The sequence below is a fragment of the Neophocaena asiaeorientalis genome, unplaced genomic scaffold (genome assembly GCF_003031525.2).
Source record: "Neophocaena asiaeorientalis asiaeorientalis breed wild unplaced genomic scaffold, Neophocaena_asiaeorientalis_V1.1 scaffold134, whole genome shotgun sequence".
In the NCBI taxonomy this organism is placed as follows: Eukaryota; Metazoa; Chordata; class Mammalia; order Artiodactyla; family Phocoenidae; genus Neophocaena; species Neophocaena asiaeorientalis.
The window spans coordinates 3,470,366-3,489,650 of record NW_020185339.1 but is presented as its reverse complement, the minus strand read 5'-3'; the positions used below and the strand labels follow the sequence as shown (position 1 = coordinate 3,489,650).

Here is a 19,285-nt window from a genome sequence, read left to right as displayed (position 1 = left end):
AGTATCTGGATTAATAGTATAGGGAGGTGACAGTGATCATGTACGCAGGTGCCTAGAGGAAGGGTAAGGACAAAGCAGAATGAGGGGTAAAGGCAAAGCCCAGATTTCTGGTTTGCTCATCTGGGTGAAAGTCACTGCCCTAGTTCCTGTACCATATTCTTAGTTTTTCGTCTTCTCTATCCACCCAGCTTCTAGTCCTGTGTTCATTTATTCTGAACATATGTTTTGAGTACCTACACTATGCCAAGCATTGCAAATGTTTAAAAAAAGTGGAGATTCTCTGCATCTAGTTCTTTGAATTGTGTAGAGAATCACAGAATCCCAAGACAGATGCAATTTAAAGAGCATGTAATCCAATCTCTCAGCTGAAATCTGAATCCCTCATTTAATAATTTTGCCACATCCGTATGCTTGGCAGGTCTATGTTGGACATAATCATGAGGAACAACTCTCTTCCTAAGCGGTCAATTCTTCTCAGATCTGTGATCGTTAACAATTCTTAGCTCAAATTTATTTGTAACAATCTCTCACTTTTGGCCCAAGATCCTATCATGCAGTCAAAAGAATACACCTGATTGCTCTTTTTCTTAGCAGCATCTGGATCCTTGTTGTCTACACTCCACATGTTCCTAATTATTTCTAACACTGCTTGAATACATGGTTTGGTGTCATCTTGTTATGCTGGTCAAGTTCCTCTGAATATATGTCTGAATACATCTACTTCAAGCCTATTTCCCAGAAATTAACCGAATATCCAGCTATGATCTGGTCAGTGCATAGAGTTTTGGCCTTATCAATTGCTTTTTGGATATTGGAAATCAATATCTTTATCAGGCATTGCTAATTTGTCTTTTTTTGGTAGAAACATTTTTCTTAGGAGCTGCAGTTAAATGATATATATCCCCCTATACACAAGTAATCAATATGTATGGTCATGAAGTTGGATGCAGATTTATGCAAATGACCCTATTAAACTTCATCTTGTTAGATTTGCATCTCTCTTTAAAGGTCTTCCTTAAACAAAATTATTTATCTAAAACTTAACTATGTCCTTTAGCTTCATGCTTTCACAAATCTCATATTCGTATTTAAATCAAATATGAAAAGGCTGCGTCTACCACCTTCTGTTTCACTCAGTCATCATCAATTCACTTATTCAGCCCCTGTGATTACAATGGTCCCACCAGTTATATTTCCATGTTGTTAGTCTCATTTCAATCTCATGTTCATTTAGAAAGTAATTGAAATACCTTGCTAAACTCAATATGTGGTATTTCAACAGCATTTTTCCTCATCTACATGTCTGGAAAATGTTTGAAAAGTTTAAGGACACAGCTTATTCTTAAGGAACTCCATTTACTCTGGTGATCAAAAATCCCCTTGCTTATTGTTCAAAAATAACCTAATAGATGTTTCACATTTATTTTGGGAACTAACAGTGAGGTGACCAGTCTTTAGCTCAGAGAATATCCGTTAAATAAGAACATTAGGTGGCTTTAGGCTTATGACACTTTTCTCATTCTATTCAAAGACCAGAGACTTAGAGAAAGGATCATGGCCACTGAAATACTTAAGTGCAATAATTTATTTTCATGACTGTGTCTCTATAAGCTCTTTGAAGAGTGGAACTGTATAATTCAAATATCAGTAGTTTCTAACACAGTTCTTGGGACATAATAGGCACTAAGTGAATGAGTGAAAAGTTATCATTTGCATGTTCCATTAATCCAGGATTTACTTCAATCAAGACAAACAATATGGATTTTAGTTTTTAGAAAAGGAGGTCATTCTTCTGGTACATGTAAGTATCTTGAGTTTTCACTTACTATTATTAATTCTTATTTTATTCTTTTCATTTTCATAGACAGCAACTATGGAGACTATACAGGGCTTCTGGTTCTATGTACTCTGTAATCTATTAACATTGCACTGTAGGTTCATAAGAGCAGCCCTATTTCCTCCATGTTTTCTTCCTTCCTCCATATGTATATATATATATATAAAGAGCACATTGGTTTTCCTCAGATTCATTTTTCCTAACAAATTTCAATGGATTTTGGCCTTTAGCCTTTGGCTATTAGTATTTTTTAGGTTCAAGAAATTCTTAGAATTGTCCATGGCTGGAGCTTGGCAGGGCTATCCATGATCAGATGGTAAGGCAATGATAGCTCTAGCTCCTCAGCAGAGCGGACAAACTTCTGGAATTCCGAGTAGGAAACTGACACATTTTCCCAGATAAATATTGAGAACATTGGGTTTAGGTTCTGAAATATTTCTACTTTTATTAGAGCTTTTTGAGTTGGTTGCCCAAGAGTGTTCCCCTGTAACCATGTCTGTGCTAAATGAACTCTTTGAACTCTTGACTATAACTAATTGATCCAAGTACAAATATCTCTTCTACATTAGGCCAATCAGATTCTTTCACCTAAGAACTTAAAAAGGTGAAAAAGAAAAGATGAGTTCTTGACAACACTCTAGAGAAGTATTTCATAATCTGTCATAGTTGAAATTTTAGAGTTGTCCTGGCACTGTTGCTTCTGCAATCTCTGAGATACTCTAATATCCTACCAGTGAATTCCCCTTTTTGTTTTATTCAGCCAAATTTAGTGCCTATAACATTCTTACAAAATATATTTTTGTGGGGGAAGCAAAGACATTTACCTTCCATATATATGACCTTACTTACATGGGAAAATATATTCAAAGCTTCTGACACATGTCTTACAAATTAACCTCTGGAATACAACTCAGTTATAAGTTTAACTTGGCACATAGGCACTTAATAAATATTTATTGAATGAAAGAATGTTGTGGAGTTTCTGTGATACCTTTAATGATGAATCTTTTCAGTGACATTTATTTTGCTTAGAGATATGCAAACTCTGAAACTTACAAATGCCAAAGATTAAAAGTGCCAAGTCTCAAAACACATTGATGTCTATGCACTGAGGAAGACCCTTAGGATTGCAATGGAAATAAATTAACTAAATCTATAGAGCTTCGCTTTTATGTCTTTGAAGTTCTAACATAAAGATTCATCGGTAGTGATTAACTGTGACTGTTATGCTCAGGGATAAAACTGCTTCTCTGGAGGATGCTGCCGATAGCTGAGTTGGAATGTTAATTTCATTTTAGTGATGTTGAAAAATTGATTTCAAATACGATCTCCATATTCACTTAGCAGTGATATCCATTCAGGAGAACATAGCAAATCTAACATATAATAATATATTACCTATATTATAACTAAAGATTGAAAATGATATATTAGTCAGTATATTAATATTCACATGGTATCTTTCAATTTAGTCTCAAGATTTCAACATGCATATATGTTTTAATAAAAAATTACACAGTGTTAAAATGCAGGAGAAAAACATTAGCAGATAAAAAATGACACAGATATTTCAGGATTTGTATTTCTGGAGCTAAGTAACCATTCACTGGGTATTCTGTCGATTTTAATACATTCACTGCCTATCAAGGACTGTCGTGAGAGTTAGACAGGTGTATTACTACCAAAACAGACAACTTCATCTTTAATCTCATAAGTCTCTAAAAATAAGCTTCTTAGAATCAAAGTTAAGTCTAGAAATAAAAATCTTTTAAGTCAATACATGTAACACAGACGAGCCTAACAAGTCTCTAGATTGAAAGTATGAAACAGAAAAATGAAACATAAAAATCATTTGAATAGAAACATACTTATGACATTTATGAACCTCAAAGATAAAGGGAGAACTCAAACTTTCAGGAGAGAGAGAGAGAGAAAGAAAGGAAAAAGAAATCCTATATTTTATACATAAAAGAATGACAATCAATTGACATTAGACATAACTGGAAGCCAGAAGAGCACTATGTTTAAAGTTTTGAGGAAAAATTATTTTAAACCAATACTTTTACAATTTTCAATTAATTTTATGTATAAAATATATTTACAGATCTTAAGAAGTTTGTCATAAACCTTATCAACACATTTCCAGAGATGGTGATATGGGAAACTGGCAGCTAAATATGTTCCAGGAGAAAAAATAAGGTAAGAAATCTGAAGAGATATTAATACACATATATTGATACTTCTAAAACTCTTTTTTAGGCAAAGATGCTAATGACATAAAATTTCATTTTCTTCCTTTTGAGTTCATAGTTATTGATTCTAGAGTAACATATTTATGGAACCATAATATTGTAGATGCTATTTTTAAGGAGAGATGGGGCTTATACTTTCACATCTTGGAAACCTATGACTACCCAGCTCTTTCTGTGTCAGGTAACTTTATCTAACTTGGGGGTTCAGTTTTAGGAACCTCCCTTTTTCCCATATACCTAAATCATGTTCTATCAGCTGTGTCAGTAATAAAGCTGACATTTTGATCTCTTATTGTCTGACTCCTTTGTCTATTACCAAATAAATTCTAAACTTTGGCAAAGAACAGAGTTTCTATTTACTGGGTATTAAAATACCCACACCTAGATTCTAAGTGAAGTTCGGGGAGTTAGGGAGTTAAAGAACATTCATAAATTGAGGTTCTTGGTGGGCCAGACCATGTACGTTTTTGACCTTGCAGTACCTTCTATTATGCTGTGCAGTTATTTTTTGGAGTTGTGTGGTTGATTTTCATTGGCCATCCTGAGCAAGTAGCTTCAGGTCTTAGTGAAAACATTTGCTGGAGAGCTAAGAAAGGGAAGTAAGTTCTTGAAGATCAGGATGATAAGTGTAAAAGAGAAGAAGTGAAGTTCTCAGGTCTAGTCTTAGAAATGAGGAAGATATTCAGTTTGTGTTAAATCAGAAAAGATGCTTGCCATCCAATGAAATCAAACAAGGGATGATGGAAAAGATCTCAGAGAGTAGTGACGCATTGAGAAAACTGTGGAGAATCATAAATTTAATACGGAGACACATATTGCAAATAATAAGTGACTCAATTCTTAAAGATTAGGAGAACTATACAACAAGACTGCAGAAAAACTGGTCCAATTTTAAAGGGGAAGGCTAGACAAATTAATATGAAGTACTCGAAGGATTACAAGATGAGTTTCAGTTTGATGCAATTATTGTAGGTATTGCCTGTACTCTATATAAGCCTGGTGAAGAAATTTATGGAATTAAAGCTTTAAAGTAAAGTACAACAAAGATAAGATGTAGTAAAAATGAACCAGGTAGAACAACAATAGATTGACTTTAGACCTTAAGATTAGATGTTGTTCTGATGGAAGAATAGCACCTGAGTGATAATACACAACGAAGGAAGATAATACTCAAGAATTTTTAGAACAGTAGATGCTTTAACAGATCCAGTATTGTTGATTTCCTATTTAGCATTATAGGACAGTAGCTAGAAATATAAGAAAAACAAATTTCTGCACCAGAAAGCAAAGTAGAAGTAGAACAAAGTAGGAACACAGACCAAGTAAAATGCTTTAATCTACACGTGTTTAATTTGCTGGATGGTAAATGCACCTCAAATTAGACCTTTGTTTGGAATTGCTAACATTGTAATTTCTGAACTTTGCAAGAATTTGGAATGTCTTGAATGCTGCTTTCTGAAAGTATGTCCCCCATATGGTTTTTTAAAATGTGTCATAAGTAACTTATTTAAAGATTTCTTCCAATTAAGTTTAAATTCACAGATTGTCAACTGTAGATACCTGATATCCTAGTAAAGTTAAAAAGAAGACTTTTTTCCAGCTCTGCTATTCCCAGAGGTAGACTAATGAATCTCTGATATGAACTTTGGTACAGTGATCATAGGTCTAAGTACTATGTCCTGGACACATCATTTGGCTTGGTCATTAGATAAAATGTAGAACAACAACTGTTAAGAAACTATAGTCATTGCAACCATGCATGTACAATCTATAGTGTTCAACATTTTGAAATAGTTTGCTCCATTTTTGTGTGTATTTTTTCAAAAAAAGTACTTGAATTTTTTTCTATCTTGAAAGTAGACAAGTACACATGAAATTTGAACACAGAAAAGAGTATGATTCCTTGAAGCACACTTAAAGAGGATATGGTATCTTTTTAAAAAAGAATATTGGAATTGTTTAAATAAAATTGTAAATGCTTTAGAAAATTTGAGAACGTGATCAATATTTAATCATAATTAATAATACATTTGATAGAAGTAAATTTTGAAACTATGTCATTTAAAAATAATTTACCTTGCTTATCTTGTAAAACCCATTACATGAAGGCACTTCACTCTTTGGTAACCCAGAAACCCAGGCGTGGTGCCATGGAAGTCCTGAATAAGTGTTAGCACTTCCTTATATGTCTTACAAATACAGGTTGCATATTTGTGCTCATAGGGCTTTGCTATGAGATGATAAACAATAAGAGAGATATTTCTGTCCTTTCATTGATTAACAATGCTAGCCTTGTTGGATCCATTTTAACCCAAATATTATTATTCTATAGGAAATAGTTGTGTTAAGGAATGTTAACCTTTGTTGTATTATAGTTTGTTTTTAATATTCTTCTTAATATTCAAGACTAGTATTCTACTTACTACATTTAAAAATTATATTTTGCCAAAACACATTGCAAAATGAAACAATAAAGTCAAACATAGTAAGATCTCAAACCAAGTCCAGAACTAAAATCACTTTCTGACTATGAGAATACTTAGGATTCAAGAAATAATTCCATAAAATTATTATCAAATCAATCCAACAGGGTGTAAACTTAACAATTGCTAAACTTTAATTCTAAATTTATGATATTGTCAAGTCATTGTATAATTGGAATTTTTTAACTTTAGTAGCTGTTAAAATGGACACTTAACTTGGTCCATAAACAACAAATGAACTATGTGAGGCACTGCCTTATATGCAATATGAAAACTGGCCAGATTGCCATTATTTGTAAACATTTCATTTTGGGAAAAATGAGAATTAACTTTTAAGGGAAATAAACCATGTCCATTAGTCAGGCTAGGTTTTGATTATCATTATTCATTTAGATTTAAAGCAATCTTAAATAAATACATTCAAAATCTTTAGACATCAAATAAATTTTAGAGTCAATCAAAGGAGAAAATTTTTTTTCTCAGTAAATAACCATAAAATGTAACATTTATTGATAGGAACAGATTGTGATAATATTTAAATACACTTTTGAGTAATCAGTAATGAAAGAGGAAGTATTTATTAGTGTGGAATGTAACTGAGCATTTAATTGTCTTCAAGAAATAATGCTCCCACGGTCACTTCTTTTTTCTGAACAGTATTTCTACTAAATTTAGGTATATAACTAATTTTAGTAAGTAGAAAATTAATGACACAATTAGACTAGTGGACTTGTCTACAACTTGTAACTACATATTTCTTCATTATTAGCAAACATCTGCAAAGCAAGTGAGAAGGCAAAATATGAAACAAATTAATTAGCCTGACTAGTATAACCACGTGCACATTAGCATGACTAATATAACCATGTTACAATAATGATGCCTCAAGCAATGAACATTCTTTCATAGGAAAGAAGGTTAATATGAAAACTATAAACATAATGTAATATTTGAGAGGGAAGAAAAGAAGTAACCAACCAAATGATTCTGGGATATAGAGAAATTCTTTGGATTTTAAACAACATGGTCTAAAGGTCCGATTTCATCAGTGAAAATGTTACTAAGCTTTTAAAAAATATGTTATATATGGACCCACTTGCTTTCTAACAGCTGCTGAGACTCCAAAATTGCCAGTTTTGCAAGTCATTTAAAGGTTCCATATTATACATGAATGAAAAAAATACACTATCAGTTTCCTGACAGATGCAAAACAATCTGCTGTGAGTCTAAAATAAGTTTATGTTCAGTCAGTCAGAGAAACATTCTCCTTTTAAATACTCCATTTTAAGAGGAGGGCCTTTAATTGTTGTGAGAGGAACACAAAGTTGGATACTCTCTCATTTTATCATACCAATTCAGTAGAATTTAACATCAAATGGAATATTACATTATTTGTATGGCTACATCTGAATATTTTAAATATATTTGAGTTTTGAAATAAATGATCTCTAGAGAAAAACTTTACTTCTACTATGGGCCAAAGATTTTTATTTTAATAGTTAGCCCATTATAACCATGAAACTGGTACATCAAATAGTTTTAGGGAAGACCAGGACACTCCTGGCCTCTGTCTATTGCTTTGTTTCCAATTACTCTCTTTTCAATTCCCCACAAACAATGACACTAAGTAAAAGTTAGAAAAAAAAAAATCTCCAAACCTACTTTTTCTTCAGTCTTCTATCCTTCTCAGCTTGAGTTCCAAGTTTGCCTAACCCCAGGGACTCCTGAGCTGCAGCTTCAGTCTCCATAAAGCCTCCTGTGAAGAAGTAACTATTCATATTAGGTTGGATATACTGTGTCAATTCTGAAATTAAATTTTTTAAAGTTTATTTGAGCAATTGTTTAGTATTACATTTTTTTTTTTTTGGCCTGCCTTTGTATTTCTAACACAATATGCATTCGATGGCATGGGTACATACATAAACATACGCTGAGACAATGAAAAAAATAAAAGGTACCTCTTGGTAGACCATTCAGTTGCACCTAGTAGCAACATAATACATGTAGCCTGTACACTGACAAACACTTGAATATATAGTTTGAAAGCTATGAGGTCTACTTTTCCTTACGAAAAATGAAAAAACTGTGCAGCGTGTGAAGTTTTTTTCGATGTTTGAAACGTGTGAAATTTTTCATATATAATGAAATAAATGATAGCCCAATGAGCAGAAACTCAGGTGTATGTCTTCAATTCCAAGTTGAGAGAATGGAGAAACATTTGCTGAGTTACCAAAACTTTCTGTATCTTGTTCTGGAACCCTCTTCTGCTCACCTGGATGACTCCTATATCCTTCAGTACCAACGTAACTTCCAGAACTTCCTATGTTCTGGCAGGCTTTGTTTTGTTTTGTAATTTTTATAATAATACCTGAAAAAATTCTAAATCTTTCTTCAAAAGATCCTGGTAAGACTTGTTTTTACCTAGCAGGTCACAAATTATTTGATGTAGTGTCAGTTTTATTGGCTTTGGGATATATTCAATATATATATATATATATATAACCTTGGAATAAGAGAAGGAAGAAAGGAAAGTGTGTTGGGCATCAAACAATTTTACAAAGCAATTATTTAGTATCTTTAAACATATCATTGTTCATAAATTATCTGTTGTAATTGAAAAATGAGAACTTAATCCTGGGCTCTGTTTTCTCTTTGCTATTTACTATGTGAAAAACACGAAGTCAAGGTAAATGAAAAATGCTCATTATTTTTAAGTCATTTTAATTGGAAGAGATTTAAATTTCCATTTAAGCTCAAGATTAAGTAGAAAGATTTAAGCTAATACTAATTCTTAAAAGTCTACACAAAAACATTCACCAATATATCAGTAAATAAGTACTATTAAGGATAATTTTGTTGTAATTATTTTTCATAATTCATTTAACAAATAATTTAAATACTCAGTATTATTAATTCTGGATCAGTGATATAAATAAGTTAATCTCATAGCCTACTAACTCTGTTACAGAACTGGATAATTATAAGAAAGTCCTCTTTAATTGAAAACACATTGATTGCTGTCTAGATCTTATTCAGGGATTCAGAGTTTGAGGACTGAAATTTATTCAATTATGCACGTATGCAATTAATACTTAAAGAACTTTTTATTGTGAATGATTTTTGTTGTTGGTATCATTAGGAAAGTCATCCACTAGTTGACTAAAGTACTCTTGGGAAACTTTTTTTTTTTTTTTTTGCTGTACGCGGGCCTCTCACTGTTGTGGCCTCTCCCGTCGCGGAGCACAGGCTCCGGACGCGCAGGCTCAGCTGCCATGGCTCATGGGCCCAGCCGTTCCGCCGGACCGGGGCACGAACCCGTGTCCCCTGCATTGGCAGGTGGACTCTCAACCACTGCGCGACCAGGGAAGCCCAGGAAACATTTTTAAATGTGGGAATTTCCATTATGCACAGTGAGTGAATATTTTCATTTTATTTCTCTCATTGGTATACTTGCCCTACTGTATGTCCATAAATTACTATTCACAATCTGCAATTAACAATAAATTTGTTCTCTTGAAACATAAATGGAAATGAATAATGATTCACTTAAAAGTTTAAAATTCTTAAAAAAAAAAAAAGTTAAAAATTCTTGATCAGTCCAGATGGGGACACAGAGATTGATGAGTAGACCCATTCTATAAACAATGAGATATTTTCAACCACTACACAGTTGAATGAACCAGGCTTTTTGCCCTTCTGAGCAAAGAACATATAATTTATGATTTAAATTTGTTTCAAGAACCCAACATTTTAATTAGAGAAAAGAACAGTTTTTTAAAAAAAATAACACTCTGGAGGAGAAACAAAGAGAGCTCTAGAGCAATTTTGTGAGTCAAAACTAGACCCAGAAAAAGTAGATATTAGACTTTTCTTCTCATAAATAAAATTATAAAAATAAAAAGCACGAGGAGCTTGGAAATAGTCTGAGCACTTCAAAATCTAATATCCTTTGAAAAGAATTTAATATAGAATTGTCGACACATCCTGTTTGAAAATGCCAATAGAAAATGACACTTAAGGCCAAAGTAGGCAAAATTATTTTTAAGCAGCATATGTAGAACCGTACCCTTAAGCAGGAGCAAAAGTCTAATTATGTGCATTTTTTAAGCCCAAATAAAACATTTCTAGATGAGAAAAACATTCTTTCATAGAACTGATCCATCTGCCCCATAAATCCCAGGTTCGTCTTTCCAACCACCTGACCAGCTAACTGGTAGGATGACCTCAGTCAAACCAGCTTATGAACTCTTTTACTCTGTGGATGATTATCTAAATCTGGTGAGAGTCTGCTTCAATTTTTCCTAGGCATCAGTGGGATCCCATGGCTGTGTGGACTTTAGGAATATCTACTCATCTAGACCAATATATTCATTAATCACATATGGCATTGAGTACTTGAAATGTGGCTGGTCCAAATTAAGCGCTCTGAGTATAAAATATGCGAAAGATTTTGAAAACTTAGTACCAGAAAATAAGATATCTAATTAATAATTTTATATTGATTACATGTTGAAATAATAATTTTTTCTATATTGGTTTAAATAAAATACATTATTAAAATTAATCGCCCGTCTCTTTTTACTTATCTTAATATGGCTACTAGAAAATTAAAAATTACATATGTAACTTATATTTGCGGCTTGCATTATATTCCTGTTCAGCAGCGCTATATAGTAGTGGTTCTATACTGGACACAGTAGCAGTTTCCAGAGGGAATGTAAATATTTGCATATGTTGATGGAGGAAGAGGGCCACATTTTTAGATGTCACAACGACTGCAAAGTGCAACCGATATATATTAGGTAGGAGACAAGAAATCTAAACTTCCTTCAATGAGTAGAAAATTCTTTAGTTTGCCCATCTTGAAATGGCAAGAGAGTCCCCAGTGAGAAACACTGGCTGGTGGATGCTAAGGGTTACTTATTCTCCAGGAGACCCCTTAGGAATATGGAGAGAGCATCATTAACTCCATCCATCTCATGGAATAAAGTGCTCAGGCATAGAAGGCTCGAGTCCCATGAGCCAGTGTACATTCAGATAATAAACTGCTTATCACCTTGTCAGTGGCCCCCTAGTGCTTGCATATGCAAAAGCCCAAGCCAAAATTCATGTCCTCAGTGAAGTTCTCTGGGCACTCTATCACTCAGGCACACTCTCTTTTGTGAGGTTGTCAAGGACTTGGAAGTGTTTGAGACAGAATAACTTTTAGGGTGTGAGGGGCCTAGTCAAATATTTTTCCAACCTCTTTCTATACAAACATTTTGAGTAGCCCAAAATTAGTGGGATGACAATCTAGTGTGGTCCAATCTCATATGATACCATTCTAACAGCAGGAGTGAGTGATTCAATTGTTAGACCATCCTTCTGAACCAGGGTCAGGCCACTGGTCCAGAACAACCCCATAGGCAAGTCGCTGGGCTTCCCAAGGCATCTGGTCAACCCCAGATACGAGGTAGGGAGTTAGGGAGAAACAGGGACACAGGTGCACATGGTTTGGTTGGATTAGGCACCCTGCCCAGATGGCACTGCCTTCCTGGCTAGTTACAGGTTCTGAAAGGTAAAAAAAAAATTTGAATGCTTCTAGAGACTAGACCTACACAGGTCCAGGTCTTGGGTGAGGGTGTTCTGCCCGGATGGCATTGCCTGCCCCAACCTCTCCCAGGCGCCAGAAGGAAGGTTTTAGAGAATTGCAAGAGAGGTGCTACAGACTGTGAGGTTACCTAAGACCCAGGCTGAGGAATCTGAGGAAGGACCTTCATATGCCCAGATCTTTGGATGGTACTCGTTGGAGATATCTGTTCGTTTGGATTGTGAAGGCAAATATCTCTATGATGCCTGGGCCTCAGACTCCAATCAGAATAATATATTTCATGTTGACCCTTGAGGTACAAGTCCATCGGAATTTCTGGCCAAAACCCACATTGCAAAAGCTCTGTATCTCCATTTTTCCCGCAGAGTTCCCTGTTATCGTATTAAAAAGGAACTCTAATTCCAGGGAGATTAAGACTATAGTCTGCTGCTGATCAGTAGTTTCATCTTTCTTCTCCTTGACCTCACTTCGGTATTAATCCATACCACTCATTTTGATTTTAAATGCACTTGAATTTATAAGTGATTACTTAATTGTTTCATGACTCTTAGTCTGTTAGTTCTCTGGAGGATGCACCTAGGCACTGTGCCTGGCTCATAAATGGTATGTAATAAATGCATTCACAATTGAAGCTAAAAAATGCTTTCTTCAAAAGAAGACCCTTTCACTATGCAGAGCATGACTCATCTCTAATTGATACTTTGGGAAATTATATTGTATTTTCTAGTTCCATAACATCTAGGAACAATCTGAATTTCGGGGTAAAGGCCAGCACAGGCACCCAAATTTTACATGTAGAAAGGTGCTTGCTAACTAATGCTGGTGCAATGTTGATGTTGTTTCTGTCAGTGTGAAATTATTTTCTTCATTATGCTGATCATAACAAATCAAAGAATTCAGACCATTATTACATAATCTGACAGATGACAATAAAGGAAAGAAAACTGCAATTTATCAGGCAAAAAAGTCTCTTTGAAATATATTGCTTCTCATATACACTTAAAGGAAATTTGCAAGAGTAGTTTTTATTTTTTTTACTCAACAATATATGCATTTTATACATCTGTAATCAGAGATACTACCTGTACAATTTACATACATTTTTCTGCTTTTACCATTTTTCCATAGCTTTGCTATATTTTGATCAATTCCCCATTCTTGAAAATCTCTGTCTTGGATTTCTGTTTCCTTCTTGTAATGCCTCTTTTCTTTATGCTTACCATTCACTGTTGACATCTGCTAGGGTAGTCACGTGTGGTCTGTTCTTTTTTCTTTACAGTCATTATTATTAGGACTCTCTGAAGGCCTGGGAGGGCTGGTGTTTCCTAGGCAGTAAATGTGTTAAAATCATATGGAACAGATGACTCCCCCAGAAGTAGCAAATGTTTTTAACATCACTACCTCTTCACTCTCTATTACCGTTTTCCTAAGCTGGTAAACTGCCTCTAAAGCGTGGTACTTGATTGCTCTGACTCCTAACTCTCACTTCTGCTTGGATACTTGACCCTGGAACCTAGATCATTTCCTGTGCTGTGTCTGCTTCAATTTGCTGTCTCCTAATCTCTGCATTTCCAATCTCTCCACAGCTTGGTAACCTGACCCTCAATTTTTATCATTTCTTTTGCTTGATATTAATAATTTGGTTTCATACTCTGGACCCCAGACTGTACCCACTTCCCAACTAACCATAAAAAGAGCCAGGTTCCTTTCCATCATGTTTCCCTTGGAATTTGTCCTTTCATGTGGCTTCAGTACCCTTTTTTTCAGAGATAGGTCCTATTTGAAACTCAAGCTTTAACCTTTTCAATTCTGAAGGAAAACGGAACTTAGATGTTCCTAGTAGAATCAAACATATCCAGGGAGAGAAAAACTAATAATAATCGGAACTCTTTACTGACATTATGTCTATATGTTTTATAAGAAAATTTATAATATATTCTGTGATCTTTTTTATTATTGCCTTGAATTATTCTTTACATTTTATGCATTTGTGTGTAATATCCTCAACAAGTTATAAACTTTCTGAAAAAAAAATCATGTCTTTAATTTCATTAAGTTCCCAAACATGCTCCACGGGACTAGGAGCTCAGTGAGGTAATTTTTGATGGAAACAGTCCCACGAGTATATTGTCTGGAGCACTAGACCAGGAAGTGACATCTGGGAACCACTGCTAATTCCCCTACCAAGCAGCTGCTTTGCCATGATGATTGTTAAAATCATCTCAGTTTCTGTATAATATAGAATGTGGCTCACTACATGATCTTTAGATATCTTCTAATTCTGAAAGTCTGTAATTTTAAAAATAATATGCATTTTCATAGTAAATAACTCATGGCATATATTTTGTAGAAGGAAGAGTTGCTGGGCCTAAGGCTTAAATGTTAGAGCTTCATAGATTCAGGATTACTGGGGTTGAAATAGATCTTAAAGATCATCCAGTCCAACTGCTTTCTAATTCTTGGACCCCTTCCACAACAGTTCTTACTCATATTTACCTAGCTTCTGCTTGACCATCTCCAGTGACAAATAAGTCATTTTTTGACAAGCTACCTTGTTTGTATACAATTATGACTCACCAATGTTCTCTTTCTTACACTGAGATGAGGTTAATCTTTCTACAACTTTAACACTTTGGCTACAGTTTTGTACCCTCACTCAACAACAGAAAGACCAAAGATTCCGCCACATAACAGCTTTTCAGATATTCTTAATCAGCCATCCAGACAGGTCAGCAAGGAGAATAAACATACCCCTGTACTTAGCTACTCCTCACATAATTTCAATCCTCATCAGCTTAATCCTCTCTTCCAACCTTTTTCCGAGGTTATGATATGCCTCCGAAAGTGTAGTAAACAGAAATGGATACTATTCCTTGGCTCTTGTTTTACAACAGCTGAACAGAATGGAAAAGTCTTCTTTTATCTCAATGCTGTACATCTATTAACGTGGACTACATTTACTGACTTATATATTGACTTTAGAGTTACCTGAAAATTCTAAATTTTTCTTGTAAAAAATGCTCCTGAGAGTTATACTTTTAAAGTGGGATATTTTTGGACCTTCCAAATCTCAGTTTTTTGAGGTAGTCTTTAAGGAAGAACACTGATTTTTTTTTTTTTTCATTTGTGATTTCTTTCCCTATCAGTGATCCAAAAATCAGATTACTGGGCTGTCGAAATATTCATGCCCAAGTGATTGGGGGATGTGAGGATCAAGAACAGGGTGAATCCTAATCTTGCCACTAGAAACCTGGATCCAAGGTGGCATCACTCCACTTATCATCACTATAAAGGAGGCCTATGCAACCAGTTATAAATCTCACCAAAGTTTTCCATCACCCAGGCCCCATTCTGACATCTTGTCTACAGGGCTGTCATGAGTTACAGCTCACGCAAATGGCCTTTCCTGTTCTGTTACCAAGTAACTTTGTCAAAGAAACAAACGAGCTTCATCTGATATGCCTATTTTAAACACAATTTAATTTGCTTTGTTTCAAAACAGGTTGATGCCTTCAGATAAAATTAAAAGTCAAGCCAGTCAAGATTCCAATTACTGATGCCTATTCATGGATCTTGAGGTTCAGAACTCCTGTTCACGGTTGTCTTGACAGGACAGACAACGTAGCAGGTAAAACTTTTCTGGGCCAGAAACATATTCAAGTTTTTGATTTGTTTTAAATGAATGGTTGTCCATGTTTATGTACTATCTGTCTCACTAAATTGAATGTTCTTTGACGCCAATGCCATGCTTTAACCATTTTCCTAAAGTCCGTGGTTGGTACTCTATACTTCACATTGGCTCAACATATGCTATTCACTCAAAGTAGGAATAAATAAATGACTTTGGATTATCAGCATTCCCCCTGTCCCACCCCTCAAGATATCAACTCTCTTGGGCTTCAGTGTCCTCTTGTTAGTGCCTCTTTTCTGGATGAAGTTTTGCTTTTCAAGTAAGCAGATAGAGGCAAAAATGTGAGTTGTGGAATAGGTCCACTTATTTGTATAACTTGTTCACATAAGGTACACCTTCAGTTTATTCATTTTCTTTAAACTTTAAAATTACTAAACAAAAGTAATAAAAATAAGAATTTTATAATTCCCCTTTTGGTCTGGGCAGTTTTTCCAATAATCAGTTTATTTTGGTTGGTGGCTTTTTTGACATTGTTCTTACATGTCTATGCCATTCACTTATATCTATTATTTGTTAGATACAGCTTTTGTACCAAAATTTTTTAGAATCTGTTTTTAGGAAGAGGTCACCTATTTCAGATCTACTACTTAAGTTTACATTATCATAAATATAGCTGTAAGTTTGTTACCATCTGCAAATTGCTTTGATACTATCTAGCCTTTCCTTCCATATTGGTTAAAACTGAACTTGTTTCTAGGATTTTATGTGTGGAAGTCAGGATATGGAAAGTTGTAAAGTGATTGACAGATGAGGAAGTAAAAACAGTAGTTGTGGACAACTCACTTAAGCTTGGATTATAAGGGCAGGGAAAAGATAAGTCAATATTTCGGGAAGATGGCAGGATTAATGATGACCTTTAAAATATAGATTAGACACGAGCATGTTTAAATTTTTTTTTTTTTTTTGTATAAAAAAAAAAAAAAAAAAAAAAAAAAAAAAAAAAAAAAAGATTAATGGAAATATCAGAGATGCTTTGCATCTGGATGCATTACTCAGGGGGGAAAAGTTGTGGTTATTTGGCTGCTAAGTCTTTAAAGGGTGTTATTGCATCCTGTATCTATTGTATGCTCTAGGAAGTAAGCAGAGGTATTTACTGGCCGTGCTGTCTCCGTGTCCCTCAATAAGATTGTCGAACCTGTTTTTGCATCTTTTCATATTGGTGCTTGTAATATATAAAGAAAATGAAAGAAGAAAGAAGAGAGAAAGAGAAACTAAAACCAGATCCCCAAGTCTGCTAGAAGGAATATTTCCTCTGCCAGGACACTCTCCCCAAATTCAACTGTGACTTTCAAGGAGGCATGGTTCATATATACGTTTTATCTTTTTAAATACTTTATCTTTAAAGTATTTTTAGCTTTATTCAAATGCTTTTCAATGTGTTGCTTCCTTTGACTTTTGGAGTTTCCACATTTATATTGCCTCTGCTATAACACATTTGTAAAAATAGATTATATGTATATTGAATTTGATTCTACATGGTTAGTGGTTATCAATGCAGTCACATTGACTGACTCATCATAACTGAAGTTCACTTTATTACCCTAGCTTTTCAGATTGTTATATAAGGAAAATATTGTCCCCTTTATAATTATTATTCTCTGTGAATTACTAAGAATTCCTCCCTTTCTGTTTGTCATTCCTGATGGAATTGAGTGAACATTTTCATAGTTCTATTTAGAAAGTTTTCTTCTTCTATACCTCATTTCATTTAAAGGCATCTAGCACAGCTACTCTCAGGTTAACTTACGTTTCTTTGCATTTATGAGCTAAACTCTTTAAGAGTTCTAAATATTGGGACATGGTCCAAAATTTCAAATTTGGTTCTTTGACACCATCATCACTCTACCATATTACTTTCCATGCCATCATTTCCTATCTTCTATTTCTATTTTCATTGGTAGAAGAAAGAACATTGACAGTGCTCCCATGTCAGAAATTTCTAGATCAAGATATTAAAATCATGATCACTAGAGATGTTTCCCTAATTTCTTCTGATGTGTGAATCAGCAGCATTAAGTGGTAGCCCCTGGGTTTGGTAAGTTTTCATGGTCCTCCCCTCACAACCTGGATGTACATCTTTCAGGACACAAGTAAACATGAGTCCATATCCCTCAACCAAAGCACTAGTGGTACCATGTACCATTTCTTCTGGAAAAAAATATGAATTCCTGAAACCTACTTGTGTCTGTGTTTTCTTCTTATTTTCTCAAGTATTATTTTCAATAAAGACCTTTATTTTTGGTTTCTCCAGGAGCTTTGATTCACCCTCAGTGTAGCTTCTGTATAGCTCCAGAGGTATAGATTTTTGTCTTTGCCTTCCTCATCAGCATTGTAGTCCTTACTATGCTGCTGACACTGGCTTTGTTTATATTCGGTTGTTCTATGGAGTAAAACAAAATTGCTCAGAGCTCAGAAATCCTCTCAGGACTATAATGTGATCTTGAATAGCTATTGCTATTTTCTGACTTGGATGGAGTTGATAAGAACCTAATTGTAATTGATTCCCTTCTCATCTGTTCTGACATAGAGACACACAGTCACTGAAAATGGGTAAAAAGGCTAAGTTTCTAGAAGGTTCTATATTTTTCTAGACTTTAAATTATATCCTGGATACCTTGATTTTGACTATGAATAGTTGTCAAATAAAATAAAACAAATTTTATAACAATGTCTTGGCATGTACATTTTATATCCCCCAAGTAATCACCTTTTCTTTTCTTTCCTTATGCAATAATACTTTTCTTTTTTTATATCCTAAGGGGTTCCTATCCTGAGAAAGAGAAACCCAAAGAGGATTTAATTCTCCTGATGGTAACGCTCAATCACACAACTGGCTGCTCATGTGTTATAAACATCGGTTTCCTATGGTTTCTGATGTTTTGTGTGGGTTTCATGCTGTGGAAGTGGGGAAAGATATTTTTGAATAATATCACGGTTGTAAATCTGCAAAAATGAATATTATTCTCAGAAATTCTTGCGGTGCCAGGGCAGGAAACTAAGTCTAGGGGTTGGGACATTACTTGTGAATAATAATTCCTTTATTTCAGAATCCAAAGGGAGTGCTAAGAACTTTGTATCATTCTGTTCATCACTTACTATTAGAGGTAGGAGCTAAATCCTTTTCCCTGTAACTTAACTCTAGTTCTAAATTAAATAGAAGGAGAAGAGCAGGGAAAAAGAAGAGGCAATCATAAATAACCAAGATGGTGAAAAGAGATTTCAGAAAAAAAGTAAATATGTAGAAAGACACCAAAGAATAAAAAGATCAAGTGTATATATCACCATTTTAGAAAATACATCTCACATATTCTTTTTGTTTCAGACTCTCCATCTATCCATCTATCTATCTATCCATCCATCTATTAACAAGGTATCTATGCATTTATATATTTACCTAGGGTCATTTCAAACGTACTGATCTATTTTATTCAA

General features: G+C 34.4%; 1 protein-coding gene across 8 annotated transcripts in view; it reads right to left on the bottom strand.

Annotated features, from left to right (window-relative positions):
- PPFIA2 (PPFI scaffold protein A2) overlaps positions 1-19,285 on the bottom strand; it is a 458,549-nt gene that overhangs the window by 57,187 nt on the left and 382,077 nt on the right. For all 8 annotated transcript variants that reach the window (XM_024736436.1, XM_024736429.1, XM_024736430.1 and 5 more), the window contains one exon: positions 8,235-8,328. In XM_024736436.1, the coding sequence (XP_024592204.1) occupies positions 8,235-8,328 (94 nt within the window). The remainder of the gene's footprint in view (positions 1-8,234; positions 8,329-19,285) is intronic.